General features: G+C 34.1%; 2 protein-coding genes across 2 annotated transcripts; both read right to left on the bottom strand.

The window, feature by feature from the left end:
* Positions 1-497: 497 nt before the first annotated feature.
* On the bottom strand, positions 498-22,178 carry LOC120338783 (uncharacterized). Its single transcript, XM_039406732.2, has 7 exons — positions 21,995-22,178; positions 21,479-21,579; positions 19,232-19,457; positions 9,191-9,270; positions 3,940-4,033; positions 2,665-2,860; positions 498-2,059 (listed from the first exon to the last, which is right to left on the bottom strand). The coding sequence occupies exons 1-7, from the start codon at positions 22,134-22,136 to the stop codon at positions 1,852-1,854; spliced, it is 1,047 nt and encodes a 348-aa protein (XP_039262666.2). The 5' UTR covers positions 22,137-22,178; the 3' UTR covers positions 498-1,851.
* Positions 22,173-23,710, bottom strand: LOC120338784 (ropporin-1-like protein). The gene has a single exon (XM_039406733.2). The coding sequence runs from the start codon at positions 23,612-23,614 to the stop codon at positions 22,970-22,972; it is 645 nt and encodes a 214-aa protein (XP_039262667.1). The 5' UTR covers positions 23,615-23,710; the 3' UTR covers positions 22,173-22,969.
* Positions 23,711-23,936: the final 226 nt, after the last annotated feature.

The raw sequence follows: 23,936 nt of genomic DNA, 5'->3' as shown, positions 1-23,936 counted from the left end.
GAAGAAAATTGATTTAACAGAAATTAAAATTAAACAAGGAATAGGAAAATCAAAAGGAACACTCAATTAAACATTAAATATACAAACAAAAACTTGTTTTGTAAAACAAGAATCCAGAGTGACCCAAAAAAACAGAAAACATAAATATCTTAATTATTTCTAAGAGTATAAAGGAAATTTATTTGACACTCGAACTACTGTTTGTGTATGTACCCAAAAGTTTCTTTAATCTAGGACGTTTTGCACAAAAAGTATATTCTTTCTGAATATGTTGCAAACGCTTGGGCTCTGTTTTATGGGGTCACCATCCAGTAAAAACAATAGCAGACTAAGTTGGGAGAAAAGTAAACACACAGTTTTACTGGGAAGGAAAGTCACAAGGATTCAAGGTTGGTCATCAAATATATCGTAGTTTATACTGTGAATCTGATTGTCGTATCAGGTACTTTATGTATTCATTGTGTTGTTTTTGCTTATGTTTTGTTGTTTTTATATGGACCGCAGCGGTCTGGAGTAATAAACGAAATTGAATTGAAATATACCAAGCATATACCAAGTATGGACAAGCATATTCAAATTGGCAGAAAAGTGGACACAAGGGAAGCGACGCCACAGGGAACCAAAGCTGGTTGGCCAGGGTATTTAAGCAGTAAAATAGCCTAACAGAAATTAATTTGTGTTTGTTTCTAAAGCTAAAGGCAATTTGAGTTGGTGCCTGGCAGTCATATTTCAGACTTTTCAGAGTCTAGTATCAAAAGACTTCTCAAATTTGGGAGAAAAATTAAATACAAATGCGGAAGATTCTGACATATACAAAAACATTCTCATATAGTAGTGTTTTCCCTTATGTTCAAAGGGTATGGAGTCATGAATTTGGCATTTTTTGTTGTTTCCTGCTAAGCCAAAAGCTTTCTAGAGTCGTCGAGTAATAAAAGATTTCCCGACTTTAGGCCTAAATTTGAAAAGGCATAGTAAAGCCCGTACCTCCAGGCATGATCACACCATGGGTTTTGGGTTCTAAAGTTGAAGTCCCACGATCTGAATATCACACTTTTGAACCCATACCTGTGGCTTATTCATCTGCTTGGATGAATCCTTAAGTGTTATTTGGTAGGAAAGGGCAGTAATGTACAGATTTGCATTGATATTGCTATGCTGGCAAGGCAATAAATTTACAATAGAATTTAATTCTGAAATTAGGAATATCACAAAATTAAAGTCACAAAACAGAAATAATATGAAACAAAAATTCACTAATAAAGGAGGCCTACCGTATATACAAGCTTGCTCAAAGTAAACTCTTAAAACGCTTAAATAAAACAAGAAAGAGTACTGATAGAGAAAAAGCCAAATAGTATTCTTGCAAATTTGCTCCAAATGAGGTTTCTCACTCGCAACTGATAGAAAACTTGCAAACAGCCATTACTGTTAACTAAGAGGTGTATTTTTGAAACAGTGATATTAGTATATGGCAATTGACTTGCAACAATATCGAACCAAGTCAAGTCAAACCAGTCATGGAAATAGCTAGATGGGAACTGGTATAGACATTATATGCTCTAATGAGGTTAGAAATTTACATCTAAATGAATGGATGAATTTAGAATATTTGTGGTGACGCTTTTCCACACAAAGACTTTTAAAGGAAGCTACTGAGTTCTCATTTTTAGGAAAGGCCGAAATTCTTAAAATTTTCCATTATTGCCCCCAGGATTTGAAGCCACAGACCATGTGGTTTGAATCAGAGCCCATACATCTATCTTTCATGCCAACACGTCATGGCGACCTTTGACCCCAACAGTTTTACGTATTTTGCTCTTTAGACATCAATGAATTTTTGTCATTGTTCATTCATCTGTATTCATCTCCGCAATCTCCGATGCTTTTTAATAAATCGTTCGATCGTGACGTTATTTTACCAATCATGGACCTGTTCTGCTCCGTTAAGCACCAATCATAATCAACGCTTTGCAAGTTCTCTACCGCATGATTGGCTCCCAAAACTCCAAATCGGCAGCCGATTATGACCCCACCAACAACAGGGTCATCGAGCACCCACCTAAAAAAAGATTTTATCTGTAATGAAGGTTTTAGACAAGCTGTATTGTTTTAAATTTCCCCAAAATCAGCATTACTCACGGGCCATATTGAATCGTTACGCCTGTCGTACTTGGCTCGTGGGCCAAAGTTTGGGAACCACTGGTTTATGTCATAAAACCAAACTTGTGCATTGCATTATTATAAATCTTATTTGTCATAATCTTAAATCTGATCACTAAAGTCGTATTCTCCTTCAAATTTACAGAAGTGCACGTGCCGTGGGCTTGAAAGCTTAGAAACTAAATATAAATCTCTTTTACATTAATGAGTGTCTCTGGATTCCCCTGACATCTTCCGGATATTTAAACTTTCCTAATATATAAATAAATATATTAGCGTGAATGTTTTGTTTCTATAGTAATAATTAATTTAAGCTTCCTATTTTTATTTTATTTCATGTTTTTCACCCCGCATACTGTGTCGCTGCTCAATAACCAGTATTTTTTTGGAGTTTCCCTCCCCCCTCGAAATGCTATTCCTATTTTATTCTACACCGTATATGTATGTTACACATTTTCAGCATTGGTTGAAAAACAAATCACAGATTACTAAAAGAAACTTTACCTTGTTGCTACATTTGCGATAGTCACGTTATGTTGATCAGCAATATCTCGCAGAGTCGATAATAATTCTTGGAATAATTTCCAACCCCCCCACGCATCGATCATTTGTTTATATTTCCATAGCGACGCTGTGTATAAATCTTTTCGCCCTCTTGGTTCCGGTTGACCAAGATAATCATCTGTTAATAATCCTCCACCTTAAAAAAAATTAAGAATAAGTTTTATCGAAAAAATAGAGCTGTTCACATCTTAGAAAAGTTGTGGAAGGTTACGGTTCTTCCAAACATACTGGATCCTTACCTAACGATTTATTTATCTTCCTACGTACGATCTACATACTTCTGAAACAAATACTAATCCCATACAGACTGTACTGCAGGGGTCAGCAACCTATGGCCCGCGGTGTAACATAATCCGGCCCGCGACGCTTCCCTGAATTATAGTAAAAAAACAGCTGTTTTGACGATTATATTCTTTACGTAAAAGAATTTATTGTGAGACACGTGTAGACTAATTTATATTACAACCCAACAAGTATAAAATTCACAATTACTCGTTTAATGAGCCTATAATTTAAATATAATTTGACGAATGGCAACTAAATGCAGAAAAGTTGATGCCAAGTGCAATGGGTTCAATGGTGCCGAAAATATTCAAATAAAATTTTTTGAGTTGCAATGCAATGAGAAAATAAATCTAGATTCTATTTATAGGAATCTATCACTGCTTGATTTTTACTATAAAAAAGGTATCATCAGTTCGGCTTTCGTCTTTCTAAAAATATGTGTGGCCCGCCAATGACTTGCAACCCTTAATTTTGGCCCGCAAGCGACAAAAGATTGCCGACCCCTGCTGTACTGGGACCGAAACGAGGTGAGAGGCCATCCTTACCCCATATGATTAATAGGTGTGCAACATGCAAAATGCAGCCCGCAAGAAAGTATTGTGCGACCCGTGGAGAAGTGCCAATTTGAATGCGCGGCCCGCAAAACGAGGTTTTCCCTCAATCTAATTTAGTATGAGTGAGTAATTCCATTTACTGTATCTGAGCTTGTGCGAAGCGAACAAAGCAAGTCAAAATATCAATAGAAAAATTCTTCATGCATTAACTACTAGTATACCTATATTGAAAAAAGGTGCGACCTCCTGTATTAAAGGTTGCACACACCTAGATTAAGTCATCATATTGACGTTCTCCCCAGCTGAGATAAACATGAAAATCCAATCCTAGTTTTTAAACTTTTTTTTTTCCCACTAAACAAAATTCCCAACTCACACAAAGTTCCATAAGTTAGAAGTTTGATTCCATTCATTCGGCAAAATTTGCTCATTCTTTGTGATGGGCGTTGATCAATGATTGAATATTGCACCTGAAAAATAATAAAACGGAAATGAGAATCATAAATCATTTAGTTAGCCATTTTTTTAGAGCTCCCAAAATATGTACACCAAGATGGCGCACAACCTGAACATAGTATGTATATCAGGTTGAGGTTCAGGTTGTGCGTCATCTTGGTGCACATACTTCGAGAGCATCTTTTTTGTTTTAGATACATGAACTTGATCATACTGAACCTGCAGTTACGCAAAACGCCCTATGGTGTCAAAGAGTCCAGCAGTCGCCACAGAATATAAGCCTGCGAGCCAAGATGACGCACAACCTGAACATAGTATGTATATCAGGTTGAGGTTCAGGTTGTGCGTCATCTTGGTGCACATACTTCGAGAGCATATTTTTTGTTTCAGATACATGAACTTGATGTTGGGAGAAGCCATACTGAACCTGCAGTTACGCCAACGCCCTATGGTGTCAAAGAGTCCAGCAGTCGCCACAGAATTTAAGCCTGCGAACCCACCTGGGGTAATCAGAAGTGCAATGGCAAGAGTATTCTCCACACTTAGCACGAATGTGCCACACCCCCACCCACTACAGAAAGCAGAACAAAATCCCAATTAAGGGAACATCAATATATTAATTCTGTATACTACAATGTATAGTCATTCACACAGCAATTAACAAGCTATGAATATAGCTGATCCAGTATATCCTAAACCACCATAAATAGTAGCATAACCTGACTTTTCTATATCAATCAAGAAGAAAAGGCATTAATAAGATTCTGCTCTGGATATTTATTCAGATTAAATTTGGCACCACCAGTCGTGGTGGTTTTATTTCATATTCTTATCCTTGTATTAGCATGTTGTAGGAATGGGACGAGCAGGATTGTCGACGGTTAGCAAGATGGCTTAAAACGGGAGTCGGCAACCTCAGGACGCTCGTGGGCCAATATTAGGGTTGCAAGTCATTGGTGGCTGTATATATTTTTATAAAGTTGAGGCTGATACGTCTCTGGAATAGAATTTTGAATATTTTCGGCACCATTGAACCCTTTGCATATAGCATCAACTTTTCTACGTTTTGTTGCCATTTGTCTGATTATAATTAAATTTGGGCTCATTAACTGAGTATTTGTGAATTATATACTTGTTAGATTATAATATAATTTAGTTTACACATGTCTCACAATAAATTCTGTTGCGTAAAGAATATAATTGTCATAACAGCTATTTTGTTACTATAATTCAACGAAGCGATGTGGGCCGGATTATATTACTTCACGACCGGGCCGTAGGTTGCCGACCCCTGGCTCAGTAGGTTGGATAATAGGTTAGTATTTCTGTAAATAGATCAATGGGATAAATTTGAAGTTTAGACCAGTCATTTTCAATTTTCACAACCATGAGTGGACCGCCCAGAGAAATAAAATTTACTACCTGGCAAAGACATATAGGGAAAAAGTGCTAATATGATGGAGATATTTATCAGCCAAGTAAACACCAATGGATTATAATACTCCAAAACCGGCATCTGTAGTCATAAAATAAGGTCGAAAAATGAATAAAAAAAGAAATTTTATTTTTATTTTTAAACTTATACAACTTCTTTATTGGAATACTTTGATGAATATCACCTCAAGGTTTAATCAGATAAACAGCTAGAAAAGCATTAGGGTGTCCATAAAGTCTTAGAATATTTTAAAATTGCAAAGGGAATTTATCGATACCATATATTGTTTTGTCCTCACAGATGTATTGAATAAAGTAAAAACACTTTAACAATTATTGAATAAAGAACAACAAACCTGTTTTGGAAACTGACTTCATAACAGAATTGAAATCGTAAAGGGACTTCATGGACACCCTGTATTTTTTCAATATTTTAACATTTGCCCTGATGTTTTGAAACACTCAAATTATAAGATACTTCTATGGTTTGTTTTGTGATAATTCCCTAATGACCGCTAAGTATTATTTATCCAACAGTGTGGACAAATTAACTATAATCACTAGAAATACAGGTTAATTTATGCATGGCTGCACAGTATATTCTGACCCACCATAAATAGTAGCTTAGATGCTTCTGATATAGACATGTAAGGATATAGCACGCCATAATTTCTTAGAGAATTTTGGTACCACCACTCGCGGTGGTTTTATGTCCTTATTTTAATTATTTTTGCTACTGCTCATTCTGAGGGAGTGACAGTTGCTTATAGTAGCCTGAACACTGCAAGTGGGAGAAAACCTAGCTTTAGGTTTGTATGTCGTATTTGATCAAGTTTTCCACTTATCAGTCATCCTTGCGATACTTAATATGCTACTCAAACTGTACAAATTATATTAGCTATTGCTCATTCCAAGGAAGAGATGGTGGCTAATAGCACATATTTACACTGGGCACATTACGCACTAGGTCAGTGTTTCCCGACTGGAGATGAATTACTCCCCAGGTAAATATTTTGTTGTATCAGTTGTGTAAACTTAGCTTTGTATTTACATGTACGGTAGTATTGCTAATATTCTTTAACTATCAGTATCATTGTGATACCTATTTATACACACATTACATCAGGGGTGGGCAACTTCTCTAGTCGGCGGGCCAGATGTGGGAAAATGAAGTAGTTCTCGACGGGCCGAATTATAACATGAATTGTATTCAATATCTTAATCACATATTTATTCGCTAATGCAAAAATAAAAAATATAAATCGCGTCCAAAGTAAAGTTTAAACTACAGAAAAATAGAGACCAAAAAACCAATAATGAATTTATCATAAAAGTGTAATAATGTAATATCATAATGTACGAATGTACAGTGAGCGGGCCGGTCAAAATCTCGTCGTGGCCTGCGGGCCGTATGTTGCCCACCCCTGCATTACATGCTATTCAGACTGTATATAAGCAAGAGAGCCTATCGCACTAGCTGAAGATCTATTAATAAAGCAATGATTTCCAAGCTAGTATGGCTTGTGGCCCCATCCCGGAGAATTTTAGCACTCGTGGATCCTGTTTATCATTCTAGTGATATTATTAGTGTTATTTTGATTGGTAGATTCCAAATCCCATTATGTTCAAACAATCCATGCTCAATAAAGAGAAAACATCATGTGAAATAACCTTATCAAGCAGTGGAACTAAGAAGAAAAGGGGGTTTTCTTGTTGTGAAAAGTGAAATCAGTATTGTGCCGAGCATTAGGTCCCCTCAAAACTGCTCTGTGGCCCCACTGGGGGTCTCCTATTGGGAACCACTGCATTAAAAGTTGAACAAATGACTAAAACAAAGTCTTTATGCCAAGTAACGAATGATTACACAGCTCTGAAATAGGCAAGAGGAGGAATATGTGTTGTTCATTGTGTCGTGAACTCGGAAAATGGACGATCTTTGCAGAAAATCAAAATGTATTACAGAAAATACACTCAACAAAAAGAGAGCAAGACAGAAACCAAGGTCACTCATGCATGAAACAACGAGAGCCATATCACAATATGTCAATAAGATTGGAAAACAAATATCTAGTTTTGTCATATTTTTCAATATTTTCATGTGGCACAGCAGAAACAAAAGCATTTTGGGGAATTTTATTTCTTAAATTGTTAAATTCCATTGTTAGTTTCTGTTCTAAAAATTTAAACTTCCTTGTTGCTGTAATAGGACACGCCTCTAACACACCCCATAAACTATTGCACCAGAGTGTTGTGAATCACCAAATAACAGTCAATAAATTTTTATTACTTGGCTGTTATTCGGGTTGGCCGTAGTGTAATAATCTTAAATAAATCTGGAGCAGAGATGCTCTTAATCAGGGGTGGGCATGGTTTGGTTACGGACCAGGGCTGGCCTACCTAGGCTGGCGGGTCGTATAGGTAAGTGTGACGTAGTTTAGTTTATACATTTGATTTAAACTATCATATTGAATACATGAAATTTAAAATATCCCCATCATTTTATCATCAAACATTCTTCTATTTGTGAAAACATAATAATAATGCCAAAAAAAAAATTTTAGGGACATTTTTTGGTAATCCAATTTTATATTTCCACATATTAGGTAAAAAAAACTTATGTGACTAATAAACTTATGTGGCTGTTTGATTGTCAACCATTACAGACTGATATTTTTAGAAAAATTCCGAGGGATTTTTCGTTACAGCACCTTTTGTTATAATATTTGGCAAAAAAAGTAATAAACGTATTTGGAATTCACTTCCTTATTATGGTGCAATAGACCTGACACACCCATTATACACCCCTTATATTTGATAATGAATAATTCAAAGGGTAATAAGAATGATAGGTTGAAAATCACGTGTAATTTTTTAGTTTGTTTACTTGAAATTATTATTGATTAGGGATGGCCAATACCGAAAAATTCACTATTTAGAATACATTTTAAATTATTATTTTCGACTATGAAATTTCGAATACTTCGGTAATAAATTCAAGCTTATCTTATTGTATGGCGGAATGCCGATACTATTTCACGGTCATTGCATTACGCGACAAAGCGCGTAAAATCGTTTGAAGATTTCTCTTTAAAACGAAACACCTCGCTGACGAAAAGTCGCTATTATTCGAAAATCAGCCGAAAAGGTATTCGAATACTTTGATATTCAAATACATTCGAATATTCGATTCGTTTTGGACAACCCTGATTAAATTTTGATTACCCAAATATATCTTTGCTATAGAACAGGGGTGTGCAACATATTTTTGTCGGTGGGCCATATAACCAACTTCAGATGACATCTTGCCGGGCCACACAAAAAATTTAGCGGGAAAGGCAAGAGACAAAAATGCGACTCACCTATAGGAAGGAACCTTACAATAATAATTGCACCATGCGAAACTGAGGAAGCGACAGGAACAAAAACACATTATGTTTTTTCATCCATGTAAACGTCTTTTCAAATTGTCACATTAAGGTGTTAGTGTTAACGAGGGTAATAATAAATGCCCTGCTGGCTGACTGTTGCACACCGCTACTAAAGAAGATCTGGAAGCTGACCGTATGTCTGTTGAATGAGTTTGAGTTGAGAAATAGTTGGAATGTGTTGGCCTAACATAATCACTTACCACAGCATGATTTATCACTGTTACATAACAATTAGAATGAAAATATTCATTATGACATAACAAACCTGATAACAATTAGAATGAAAATATTCATTATGACATAACAAACCTGATTGGTTGAGATTTCGATTCCTTTAGAAGTTATTTCTTCTAACCTTGCTGTGTCGAAGTTTGTCAGCGATAATTCACCTGAAAAAAATAAAAAAACAATTATTCTATGAAAATTTGAACAAAACATAATATATTATAACTACAGTCAGGGCTTCGTGCAAGCAACTACTCAAAAGTTTCAGGTTTATAAGTTCTTTCAATTCCTATTTATATAAAATGAAAAACTAACAAAAAAAAAATGAATATTTACACAAGAAATTAAGCAAAAACTATCAATTAGATATTCTGACGAACGTCTGCACAAGTTTCAGGTGCAATACAACTTTTTTCAGTTACAGAATTGAAACAACTAATTCATTCATTATAAAACGATCCTATAGTCTATTACAGGGCTTCCCCCAACTGTTAAGCTTGCGCCGCCCTTCTCTCTATGAAAATTTTCCGCTACTCCTGTTCACGTTTAAAATGCCAAACAGTTAAAAATCGTGAGATTTGTGTTTTGCACTAGTTAGACTCAAAAGTCTAAAAAGTACAATAGATATACCTGCAGTACTATGTGTGAAATTGTTATACTCTCTGCGACACCCAAGCGCAGGGCTCTTGGGCTGCGCATGGAACGTATATAGTGCTGCCTATTAAACCAATTTATTCCCTGATTACCGATTATTCTATAAGTATGGATTATTTGTGATGGTTATTAGTGATCAGGGATTTGAAAGGACATAAATTAAGGCAAACCTTTTAAGTTGGCAATCAATACTCTCAAATGGATTGCTGCTATAATGACATTGGGGATTATTTACTAAAAGGGATTAAGCATTAAATGCAATTCCCACTGATGCTGAGGAGTTTGGTATGTTTTTATTGATATTAAAGTTAAAGCTGGAGTATCACAATCATAAAAAAATTGATGTTCACCATACATAATATTTTCACATACATAACGAAGTAAAAAAGTGTTTATCGTGCCAATTGCACCTGTAAATATATATCAATTGGTGTGATATTTGAAGCAGTTCAAAACCAACATAGTGAATTCAACTCAACCCAGGTTCTTGGACAAACAACTTTGGCATTTAAATGTCTTTGTGTAAGAGGATACACCGAAAATAAACAAACGTGGGCTAACAGCCAGTCATGTACAGCAGCCAAAAACTTTTGAGGATGTGGATTCAACGTAATCGAAGTTCTTGGGAATAATTTTTTCATAAAAATTTCGTTGTCCTAGTTTGAGGATACGTTGAAACTGTAAAGGAAAGGGCTCACAGCCAAGTACTGCGGCTGAAGGCTTTTTGGATAACTAATGATACTTGAACATGAACTTGAAACAATTCGAAATGCTATGAGGCTGTGAATTCAATGTAAACTAAGTTATTGGAAATGATTTTTTCAAAAAAATTTCCTTGTCTTCAAGAAGATACATGGAAAGTAAACGGATGTGGGCTCACTGCCAATCATGTACGTTGACTGAAAACGTTTTTAAATAAATAATGACACTTGAACATGTACTTGAATCAATTCATAATGCTAAGACTGTCAATTCAACGTAAACTACAGTAAGTTCTTGGAAATGATTTTAAAAAAAAATTTGTCTTCGGGAGTATACATGGAAAGTAAACGAATGTGCAAGTACAGCGGTTGTAAACTTTTTTTCGGTAATACATACCATTAATCAATATAACAATGTCTTTAATCGGTCGTGTAGGAAGTGCAATGCTGCTACAAAGCGGAAATATTGAAACATGACAGAATTATAATGTGGACTTTGATCATTCATCGTGCAGTAGTTTCATATTATCTGTCTGTGTTTGTTCCGTAAACGTACAATTCGTACTACTCCTGACAAAGCTTGATCGGCATCGCATTGGCGCAATATTTTTAATTCTTCAAAACTAGAATCTGAGCCAAAGCATAACGCATACCGCTTCACTTTATATTTTATGTGATTTTTGTCTATTTTTCAAAGTGTTCACTTTTTTGTTTAATTTAACAATGTTTCTTGCACAACGTAATCTGAATATGGAGAAAGTAGTCTGCTACCATGACGATTAGTAATAGGAATTTGTCGAGATTGCGATTATATTTGATTTTGAAACGAGGCTCATTGTTTTTCTACTTTTGCTTTTGTAACACTGTAAATATTGTTCATAAAATGTAACTTTATACGTCACACTTACATGGCCCGCCAGTCTAGGGGGGCAAAATTTTTAGACCCTGGTCCAAAAATACCTTGCCCACCCCTGATCTACATCATGAAGTCCATGTATCCAAAGCAAATAACTGGTTAACTATTCCCATACGATGAAAAGCGGCTTTTCGTGCCGTTACCAGTCCATGTCGAGTATGGGAATAGTTAGCAAGTTATTTGTTCCAGATGCATGATTTGATGGTGGTGGAAGCCTTAAACATTCTCAACTTATAGAACTTATATATGAAATCTCATCAATCCTTGTTGTGTATCGTAAATTCCATTCCTAATATCATAATATATATCTCATTGATTATTCATTGCATTTATTTTTTTTATTACCTTTCCGGTTCGGCATTAGGATCTTTTGTACAAAGCCCACTAATGCAAAAATGTGAGAAAAAACTGGTGACCGGGCAAAGTGCTGTTTCTAATATTATCAGGTCGTTTTATCAGCTTCTCTCTCCTGGGGAATGAATAGGGTAGTGTTTTGATATTTATCATGGGAGAGAGAAGAGATGATTATAAATCATATTCATATGGTGAACCTCTTGTCCTGTTCTCAGTCCATGCAAGGTATAGTTAACTAGATATTCATCCAAGATCCATAAATTTAATTTCGATTAAAATACCACTATTCAAAATTACACTCGCTTTTTTGCGGTCACATAAAGTTTTTTCGACTACGAGCAGTAATTTATATGATCTATATCTAAGTGCAATTTTGATTTGTAGCCACTTGATTACAATACACATTTTCAAATTTACATTAATTTCACATATAAGTCAAACTCGTTGATATATTAGGGATCTCTGTAACCATATCCAAATATTCAGTCTTCTTTGATTCACAATCTTAACTTTGATTAATTTCGATTTCAAATACCACCATCTTCAACATTTAAAATCAAAGAGCATCTCAAGCTTTTCAAACCGCGAGCAGTAATGTATATAATCTTTTTCTAATCATGTGAGCTTATAGTCTAAGAATGCCAAATACACTGGAAATCGAAACCATACAGCTGAGATTATAAACCACAACTAGAAGTCTTAAACCAAAGTAATTCAAACACTGCCAGGGAATGAATAGGATGGCTACAGGATAAATATTCCCTGACGAAGAAAGCCCAGTTCCAGTTTTAAATAACCATTTTCACTATTTGAAGTTGAACAGCACTTTCGTTAATGACCGCCGTAAGCTTTTTAAAGCACAAACAGTAATGTATATAATCTATATTCAAGTGTGTGACTAAATTGTCTGAAAATGTAAAGTACATTGGAAATCGAAACCGGCCAGCTAGGATTATAAACCACACTATAAGTCTTAAACCAAAGTGAATCAAGCCCTGCCAAGTACTTGCTAATAATAAGAATGAATAATCCCCCAGGGCACATATCAGCATTTCTATAAGCTTTGAGTGTACTTTAGAAATATTTATATAATATGTTTAAAAGATTTTTCTCATTCTTGTGGTCGGTGAGACAAGATGTAGACAGACAATAATTATCCCGTGAGATTTAAAATATTTCAAGGTTATTTTATAACCTTGGCAGTCTGGGCTGCCTGTGGCTTTTATTCATTTTTCAGGCGGCAGACAAAATACCTGAAGTAAATACCAAAAAACTAACATGAGAACAAAACGAGGATGCTATTGAAAAATTCAAAAATTCGAATCTGTTTTTCAAGATATTGTATCAATTTAAAAATTGTTGGATATAAAATATATTGGTAGAGAGATTCATCACCTAATAAAACCAGCATTTGAGTAATTCCGAACCAAATTTGAAACATCTATTCATAATAAAGAGATCATATCTGTTGAACGTAGGAAATACAGTAAACATTTTGGTACTCCCGTAGTATGTGAACCAAGATGGAGGACACTGGAACATAGTATGCGCACCAGGTTACGGTTGTCGGTTAGGTCATAATTTCAGGTACAAATACTCCGGTAGGCACTTGGCTAGTCCCTGAACTCGTCATAGAACTAAAATAAGGAAAATTAGAATAAAATTATGGCCTAACCCTAACCTGGTACACATACTACGTTCCAGTGTCCGCCATCTTGGTTCACATACTACGGGAGCCCCAACATTTCATATAAAAGACAACTGTATTTTTGGAAACAAAAATACATTGTGAAGACTCTTCATGGCATTATTTTGATTTTTAGCATTTCTACTTGAAATTGTTATGGGATGTTCACGCATAACTGACAAAAGTATTTTGTCTACAGAGGAGCGAAAAAAGCAATTTCATGACTGTGTGTGAATAACCCAAGGACCATGGAATTATTCGATTCTTAGTATTTCTTCTGAAGTGTTTTTTAAAGAATTTTTATTTTATTTATGTAATCAGATTTTTGTCATTCCTGTGGCTGGCGAGGCAAGATGTAGACAGACAATAATTATCCCATGAGATTTGAACTATTTCAGGGTCATTTCGTAACCTTGGTTGTCTGTGGTAATGCTAGAAGCTTACATTTCACTTAGCCAGTAAAACACCCAGATTCTACTAAATTGTTAAAAGACAAGATGCGAACAAGGACAATGTTGATATTGAGAAATTAATAATTCGATTTCCCCTTTTTATATTTTAGAAGATTTTTTTGTAGGCTATTGAACATAAAATAAGGTGTTCATAAAGTCTAAATACTTGTTGAAATTGCAAAGGGAATTTATCTATACCATATATTGTTTTGGCCCTCACAGATGTATTAAATAAAGTAAAAATACATGAACAATCCCTGATTAAAAAACAACAAACCTGGTTAAGATATATTGAGAACTGACTTGATTGGAATTGTAAAGGGACTTTATGGACACCCTGTATATCACAGAGTTAACATTCCAGATAAAAACATTTCTTTTTTTAAAAAAGAGATAACATCTTCATTAATAAATCAAGAAAAATGGGTTGTTTATGCATGACTGGAAATGATATTTTGTCTACAAAGCAGAAAAATGAGCAAATGTAGGACTATGGGTGGCTTAACCGTGAAATAATTGATCCATTGCATTCCTTCTCAAAATTCCTCCGCATTGTTATGGGACGTTCACACATGAATGAAAAGAGTCTTAAAATTATTTGAATTGCAAAAGTCAATACCATATATAGATTGTTGGTCCCTACAGCCTACAGGTGTATTGAAAGAAGTGAATAAAATTTTATAAGCACAGATTAAAATGAAAATTAGTCAAGAACTTGAGATATATTGAGAACTGACTCATGGTAAAATTTAAAAATAAACTTAACAACAATCACAAGGCCTAATTTTAGGCAGTCAAGGAATCAAGTCGTAATACATTTATTATTTTCCAATTCCAAAGGTTTTTAGCTTATAAAATGAAGCGTTTACTAATATACTGCATTTACCTAATTTTAAATGTATTTAAATATTTGATACATTTTAGACATCCCAGGGATAAGGCCAAAATTGCATTTATACCTAACATAAAAGGCATGGCCAAATAATATTAAATAATATCAGATAACATTAAATATTTTATGTTTGTGTAAAATTATGGTATTAAGTATTCAAACGACATAAAATGATCATAATCATAATCACATAAAATGGTGGAATCTCAAATAAACTGAGAATTTGTAACTTTAAATGTGTTTAAATATTTGATACATTTTAGAAAATTCAAGTATCTAAAGTACATGCCGCTCCAAATAATCCTCATTCACAAATATGGTTCGTAAGGACACAGACAGAGGTGTGTGATAGGCGTGTACTATGTCATGCGTACAAATATAGATTGATCTTTATACAAAACGATACTGGACTTTGCACTGTACTATCGAACATGCATTTTTCACGTGCCAGCTTGAATAGCTTTATTAACATGACTCAATTATTGTAAATTTGTCAGTTACATTTCCAAAACACAAACACTGTCATAATGTAATATCTGGCAGAAATGATTCATTACATGGAATTGTTCAGAATCATAAAGTATACTTTGATATAAAACTATGAGAAAAATATTTGAAAATCTTTTAGGGACATTATTCAGCAATATTAGGTACATACCAAAATGATCAAATATTATGAAATACATTTGATTTTTTTTTTATCATTAGTATATATACATATATTTTTTGTAACTGGAATCATTTTCTTTTTATGCATAAAAACTTATTTATTGTTAATCTTCAATGGATCCTTAGCGCCCAGTCTTGTTTTTGTACAGTTAAAGTAGTTATTATGAGTTCATGATTAAGTTTTATTGTAATGATAAGAAATAAACAATGTTACCGTTACCGGTAGTGGGATACAGAGCAAAACGCCTCCCTATAAACAGTAATTTTCCTCCTTAGGGAGGGATTTCTTCGCGGTTGGGAAATGGTTTAATTTGTAAATCTTCACCCGTCAACCCACAATGCAAGCATTGTTGTAAATTACCAGTAAATACACAAATATCCGAAAACCAATTTGTCAAGGCTTATTTGCTTAAGATAACACAGCTTTACTTAACAATATTGTCACATGGTCATAGTAATTGAATCATCTGAGTTTTAAAAAACTTTTGTAGCATAATGACAGCCAATTGACGTCATAACTTCAATTCTGTGAACTATTTATTCACTGCATACCATCAAATAACCGGAACTAAAGGTCAGAGAAGTTCCAGTAATTTCCCCAGTATTTCCCGAAACAATATGAACCAAACAAGAGAGGTTATATTTGGATAGTTTGGTATTTTATTTGTTTATTATCACAACATAGGATACGAGTTTTATATTTATGCAAAAGGAAAGATGATAAGATGACCTAATCATATGGCGAACCTCTTATTCGGTTACCAGTCAATGCCAAGAAGGTAATTTCAACGGTGACCGTACATTTGAACCCACGTACATTTGAACCCATGTGTATATCCACGGGTTTAATCTATATGCGGGTGCTAAAACTCATGGGTTAGGGTTAGTATGGGTTCAACTATGCGAAAAACAAAAAAAATTCCATAGGTGCAATAGCATACAGGTGCAATTGTCATGGGTTCAAATGTACGTGGGTTCAAATGTAATGGAACCAATTTCAACATTTCCAATTTGATATGACTTCAAAATTTATGATACATTGATGGACACAGGGCTTGACCAAGACGCTTTCAATTTAATACGGTTACATTTACCATTCAAGGCCTGAATAAATTTCTTAATTACTCTTACAAAATTGAAAAAAACTTATCTCAAAATAGAACTTTTGTCTATGTATAACTGTTCCCAAAATTTCAGTAATCTAGAATGCTTTGCACAAAAGTTTTGTTCTCATTAGATTCTATGTTCCAATGACTTGGGATCTGTTTTTTTTTTGATATATCCAGTGGTGGGATTCAGCCGGTTCGCACCGGTTCTATAGAAGCGTCTCACAGAATTTTATGAGATAAGTGAACCGGTTAGCATTACATGACTTTTTGTAACAGAACCACCTGAAAATGTGATATTTGTATGATGGAACCGGCTGACAAAAAATTTGAATCCCACCACTGGGTATATCGTTCTGTAAACATATAACGTTTTGCAAAAATTTATGTTTTCTCTATTATTATATGTTCCAAATGACCTGGGTTTTGAGAAATTGACCACATCAGTTATAACTCAGTCATTTACTAAGAATATCAATGATAACAATAATTCTCACAAAAAAACAATTCTCAATCCACCATATCAAAGAAGAAAATATGTAACAAAATAATAAAAACAGCCTCAAGCACTTTATTGGGTAATTTTTGCTTTGTCGTATATTTTACTATGAAGTATTATTGCTTTGCTTTCTATTCTCAGTAAAGAGCAATGTGAGCTTCATTGTATTATTGTAAGAAATAGTAATGAGGTAATCACCAAATTATATATGTATACATCAAGGGAGGATACCAAATAATTATTTATCAAAAGGCAATATAAGAAATTAAAAATATGTGGCCAAAATAGATACATAGTACAATTCTTCTATCATATGGCTAAAATGAGCCATCCCCAAGTCTAGATTCTCAGACAAAGCAAGATATAACATAATCGAACAGTGAATAATAATAAATGTTAAATTGCTTAAAACCTTATGCCTAAGTCCCATTTTCAAAAATGGGACTTCTTTCATCTTCTGTCATTATGGACCTTGAGCCATTTTTTGGCTTGAATGTTAGTGAAACCTGATTTCCCCGAAATCCTAAAATATGACATAAACTAATTGTGTTCTGCTGCAGCAACATATTCTGCAGACTACGGTACTTATCGAAAACTACCAAAACCTTATCGTACCAATATGTAATTAATCATCATTAGAGTCAATATAAAGTAACGAAAAATGCAAACAATTTGAAATCTTGCACTGATAAATTGTAAGATACAAAACAATTATGATAAATGTGAATATGTTAACTGATTACTGCAATGTGAATTCTGATAAATTAGATTCTGATTATTCTTAGTATTTGTCACATTGTGTCTCCCGTCACACAATTATGTTGAATATATATGGAATTGATTCGAATATTTCATTTGGTTCTGGACTGATTGGAAAACTCTAATACAAACCAAAATCAAATAAAAGCTCTTTACCACAAAAAATAGCTAACAACAGTATTTGAAGATAACTGTGGATATCAAAGTTCACAGAAAACAAAAAAAAATTGATAAGTACCGAGATTCATTGCGATACTTGAGAACCTCCCATTGTTAAAACACAATGGTCATTATGACAACAGGAATGTAGACCGACAATAACCAACAGTTGAAAGGAATTTTTTAAATCAATTAGAATAAGAAATCCTGCTTTATGTCAACGAATCAAATAGTAAAAATAATCAAATTAGTTATACCCATTTACTCATCCCATTTTCAATTTAGGCATCGAGACAATTTTTTTGAACAAACTTGCATAAAAATCAATCAAATTTGAAAATTTAACATTTTGCACAGAGCAGATTCACAATCCTATTAAAATTATATAATTTTGCCTCTTTAATTCTTCAAAACAAAATTACTATGAATGTTTCTCAATCACTAGCAGCCATTGATCCACTCAAAGTACTTTGAAGTGTTCTAAATTTATGAGCATAATATAAAGAAATGTATGCGGAAGTCAAGTGCCCAATAAAACGCTAGACAAAAGGAACTCCACTTTGACATACTTTGTAATAATATTCTTATTTTGACCAGACATTCTGGCACTGCTGGCAAAACCATAGATTTATGAAACACAGAGTGAGAGTAGAGCATTCAACAAGAGCATTCTGTGATAGCATTGAATGAATTTGTCGGTACTTCAGAAGTATGTAAACCAAGATGGCGAACACCGGAACGTAGTATGTGTACTAGGTTGGGGTCAGGCCATAATTTCAGATACAAATGCTACGGGAGTCACTTGGCTAGTCCCCGAACTAGTAATGGAACTGAAATGGAGAAAATTGGAATAAAATTATAGCCTAACCCTAACCTGGTACACATACTAAGTTCTGGTGTCCGCCATCTTGGTCCACATACTACGAGAGCCCCAAATTTTTTTTATAAGACAAATTTATATGCATTTCATTCAGAACAGGCTCTGTACAAATAGCCAATGCTAGTTATCATAACAGGAAAGGATCGCCATTCCCTACCCGATATATAACACCCTAGTGTTGGGAACTCGAACCAAAGATTAGAACCTGCAATGCCATCAAAAGTCATCATAACTTAAAATCAAACGCTTAAGCTACTTGGCCACCATGCCCATGTATTACAAAATATATTATTAATGACCTAACTAAGAGGCTTACCGTGGTTATTCCATATAAGTACACAATAAAGTACTTCTAGGAATATAAAAAAAAAAAATTATGATTATGAAAAGGACTCACGAATTTTCCCAATCCTTTGTAAATCAGACAAATGTTGCAAAGCGTCCAGATATCTTTTGTCTTTATAATCCCACCAATGAAACTGTAGGCCGTCTAATTGCTTGACTTGCATACGTAACATTGACTTCGTTATCGCTGACTCGACCACATTCCGAGTCATTGGACCTGCACTCGGAACCATTTTCGTAAACGCTTGCACAGAATTCTTTGGATGAAACGAATGACGCTGAAAATAGAGTCGGAAAAGTTTTAGTCAAAATGTCTTTTGATAAAAAAATGATTTTCTAGAATTATAAGTCCTATAATTAAATAGACAACAATTCGGTTTTTGAAATTTGATCCAGAACTAAAAAAGGGGGTTGTGAAGCTGATAAGACGACCTGAATCATATGGGATGGGAACCACGATCTCTCGTCCAGTGACCTGTCCATGTCGGGTTTGATATTAGTTAGCCAGTTATTTGTTTTCAGAAGCATGTACTTAATGGTGTAGGAAGCCATAGCTGACCAGCAGTTACATGAACCACCCTACGGCAGCGAGGAACCTGCGAGCCCTAGTAGTGTAATCAAAGGTGTAGCACGATATGCCACACCGCCGGGCCGATTTATATATTGAAATAATAGATTTACAATGCATTCATTTTGGTATTGGTTTTGGTAATGACCGGCATATGACGGTACGACCAAGGGTCGTGGAAGTCAGCAAGATTCCCAGATTCACACAATAATCAACGAGAATAAGTACAGCATAGTCAAAAGCAATTGTTTTTTTACAAAGCAGATATGCACAAAAGTTTTGCTTTCCATATTATAGGCCCTACTGAGTATATAAAAACGTATATAATCAATAGTCGTATATACAACTTCATCCTATTCCTTTTTCCTGTTTCTGCCAAACCTGTTTCAAATTTCCATGTTATTTATCAAAATCATATTGCATAAGATGTAGGGTAATTATGATGATGATACAGTAATTGAAATAATACGGTTTCTACAGCCGTATAGACAACTTCAACTAATTCCTTAGTAATTATAGGGTTCTCGAAAACTAGTCAGTATCGATAATGAAACTTAAAAATGCTGGTAGTGTAGTTATCAGCAGATTAACAGTTATACTTAAATAAAGTACTTTGAAACTCTGCAGGCATTTAATGGGAGCTTTAATTGAGAAAAACCATAAAAAAATGCATCTTATCTGGATATTGCATTATATCTTATCGTCTGATTTCACCATTTCGTTATCCTTTTGTTGTATTTTACCTATTACTTAACTAGGTACTGCAATTAATAATTCATCTCAATTGATTTAGAATATTATCAGATTTTTATTCGAAGTGATTCAACGGTCTATTGTTATTACATATAAAGCTGCACTAAAAAAATGGTTTCAAATCTTTGTTGATAAAAACTATTTTTCTGAACTTAAATTTCCAACAACCGAAGACTAATTCCCCGGATACAGTCAGACTGTGACATTTTTCAGACGAAAATATATTTTAACGTTGCCACATAAACCAGTAATGTGATTAGTTAAACATACAGACAAAGGTATTTTTATCTAGTTGAAATTCAACTTTTAAAAATAAGTCCTATTCTAATTTGAATGGCAAATAAGGGAAGTATAGTACTTTCCACTCCCATCTGTCTTATCAAGGGAGGCTTATATAAGTATAAATATATAAGTACCGTACATGTACAGAGTATATATTAACCTTTTTTAATAATGTGCCATACTGTGTGGGACATTGCCACATACACCAGTAATATAGACAGAAGTGTTTTATCTAGCTAGTCTTTCTCATGTTTCAAAAATAAGCCCAATTTGTATGGCTATTGAAGAAAAGTGAAAAATGCTTTATTAAACTAACATAAAAACCCTAAAGAGTATAAGCACATGACTCCCTATTGTAAAATATATATTTGCCATTTCTTAATATTAGCTTCTTCTATACCAGTATACCGTATAAATCGTCTAAAGCCTTGTACCGAGTGAGTGAAGGCGTGAAATGGGCTCTTAATTAATAGAGGGTTCTTTTGTGTAATGCAGTCGGATTTAATAATAAAAAATGCTGACAAATGTGCATACTTCAGCTTCCTATTTGAAAAATTTTCCGGTGAATAATATTATGTCTACTATCCACAAATAAGACAAGCAATAAAGGTAACAAATAATGTAAAAGACCATTCTATAGAAACAGAAAAAATTTATAGGCCTTTATCAAAAGTCAGTCAATTTCTATACACTCACATTTTTAATAAAATTGCCAAAAATAATTTCTGCAGGTCCGTAGATATCAGCCATGTCAAAAGTGGTATATCCCGCTTCACAGTATTTATGCATTGCGTTCACTGAAAAAAAAATGAGAGTACCAGACAATGAATCTTGGTATACAAAATCTCTGAGCTAAATATATAATTTATGACTTCTTAATCATATTTAAATGCGTGATAAGGTGACAAAAAAAACTAAAACTTTTAAGCTGTGTTTCCCCTTTGTGGAATTCTTCTCGTGCCTCAAGTCAGAAACAACTAGCTAACAACAAAATACGAATAACAGACAGTAAGGCGCAAGTATGTTTAATTTAAATACACATTGAAAATATGAAAAAATATATTATTCCGATAACTATAGCTCCAAAATTCAATCACACTTTCACAAATGTTATTCTGTGATTTTGGTCTGACGAAATAGACTTACTATTGAATGCATAAAACTCTCAAAAAGCAGAAGAAAAAATAATCTAAAATAACAGAAAAAACTTACCAGCCTTATTTGGATCAATGTCTCCATGTGCACCGGAAACTTGCCACATTCCATTAATGAGTCTTGAAATAACTAATCCATTCTTAAGCCTGACTTGTGGCATAGGAGGTAATTTACGAATAATAGGTGGACTGGCATCCATTGTTAATAGAGAATAATTCTATTTTAACTGGGATAATTTGTTCTAAAAAAATACACAAATGTGGTCAACTAAAATATACACGAATCAGAACAGTGTTGAAAATATAAATCATAAATGCTAGAACATAAAATTATAAGTGAGTGGGACACCGCCAATTTATAGAACTCTTCGATAAGATTATTGACTTAAAATTGGATAATTTATTATAAAAATTTTCAACCCAAAACGACAAAAAATGGCAAACGGTGTACACTGTTTCAAATTATGAATAGATATCATCTTAAATATAGCACATATTTTTTTAAATATTTCCAATAGTTTCCAAAGTTCAACATTCGCCGTACTAAAAGCCTTCCAAGCTAAAATGGGTCATTTGTACACTTTCAAATATTCCAAAGAAAATATGCTTATACATCAAATAGATGAATTTAAAACAAATTTGACATAATAGAACAGTTTCAGAAGTTTGTCATTGGAAATTATAGAAAACTGTGAAGCGAAAAAATAAAACAGTGGAGAGGACGAATTTTTAAAAGCAGATGTGCTAAAGTAATGAAATGACTTCAATAAAAATTACGGAATTTGAGATATTATGGACACATAGACATTGCGGGTCCTATCTACAATTTGTTATCAATGCAGAAAAATAAAAACAGTGTGTTATTTGAATGTACAAGAATATGAAACAGTCAATTGTATGGAACTTTTTGAAATTATAAGAATGTAGTTCTATCCGTTTTGCAGCATACAGTACAAAATAAACCCCTTCAACATAAAAAAATTAAAATTGTACAATTATTTATTATAATACAACATCAATAATGTATAAATAATTATCCAAGACTTGGGCATTCTGGGCTCAAGAAATTTCTTGGCATCACCATTCCTGCTTGCTTTTCGACGTCATCTTTGAGATGAGCAAGAACAGAATCTATTTGAGCTTGCGAAATTTCGCGGCTGAGACTTGCAAGGTACTTAAAGAGAGTGGTGAAACTATCGAATGAAATTCTGCAGGCGCCACCATCAGGATCATCTGTCAAGATTTGGCATACGATTCTCATAGCTTGGGTTACGCTTTTTCCTCCAAGATGGCTGCATGCAACTGCGAAGAATTTCAAGAATTCCATCTCTTCAACGAAATTTCCAGCACTCATTATCTCTTGTAGTTGTTCTTTAGGAAGGCCAAGTTCTTTCCACTTTTGTTCCAGGAGTTCAGACCCGATCATGTCCTTTTCGTGGAGTTGTTGATATAATATGTCGAGTAGGCCAATTGTTAATCCAGTCGCGCCTGGCTCCAAACGTCGTTTCACAGGGAGTGCTTCTCCTCTAGAAAGAGCAGAAAAGTATGCTGCCGACCATGAAAGTACGTCGGGAGGTTGGGTTCTGATTGCGGCTTTAGTAAATTGCTTTAAAATATCCGGTAGCTCAGGTGGAACATTAATTTGCTCAGCACAATACATATTTTCTGGAGGAGGCATCTTAATTCTAATTCACAATACAATATATTTTACTTATATACAAGTTTTCAGCTGTGAAGTTTAGAAACCAAATTCTTAATTCTGTAATTTGCGAAACACCAGACTCTAAATTTCAATTTTTACTACCTTGAGCAATTTAAAACTGGCACCTACGGGTCTAAATTAAGACTATATTGGCATTATCTCACTGCATTCACAATCCTAATCTGTAAATACCTAGCCAACTTCTAGTAAACGGAAGACAGGGCAACCATGTTTAAACATTACTCATGCTGTACTGAATTCTAAATGCCAGAGAACTACTACATTATCTGACAAGCGT

This window comes from Styela clava, chromosome 9 (assembly GCF_964204865.1).
Source record: "Styela clava chromosome 9, kaStyClav1.hap1.2, whole genome shotgun sequence".
Classification (NCBI taxonomy): Eukaryota; Metazoa; Chordata; class Ascidiacea; order Stolidobranchia; family Styelidae; genus Styela; species Styela clava.
The sequence above is the reverse complement of the archived record's forward strand: the minus strand, read 5'-3'. Positions and strand labels throughout refer to the sequence as shown.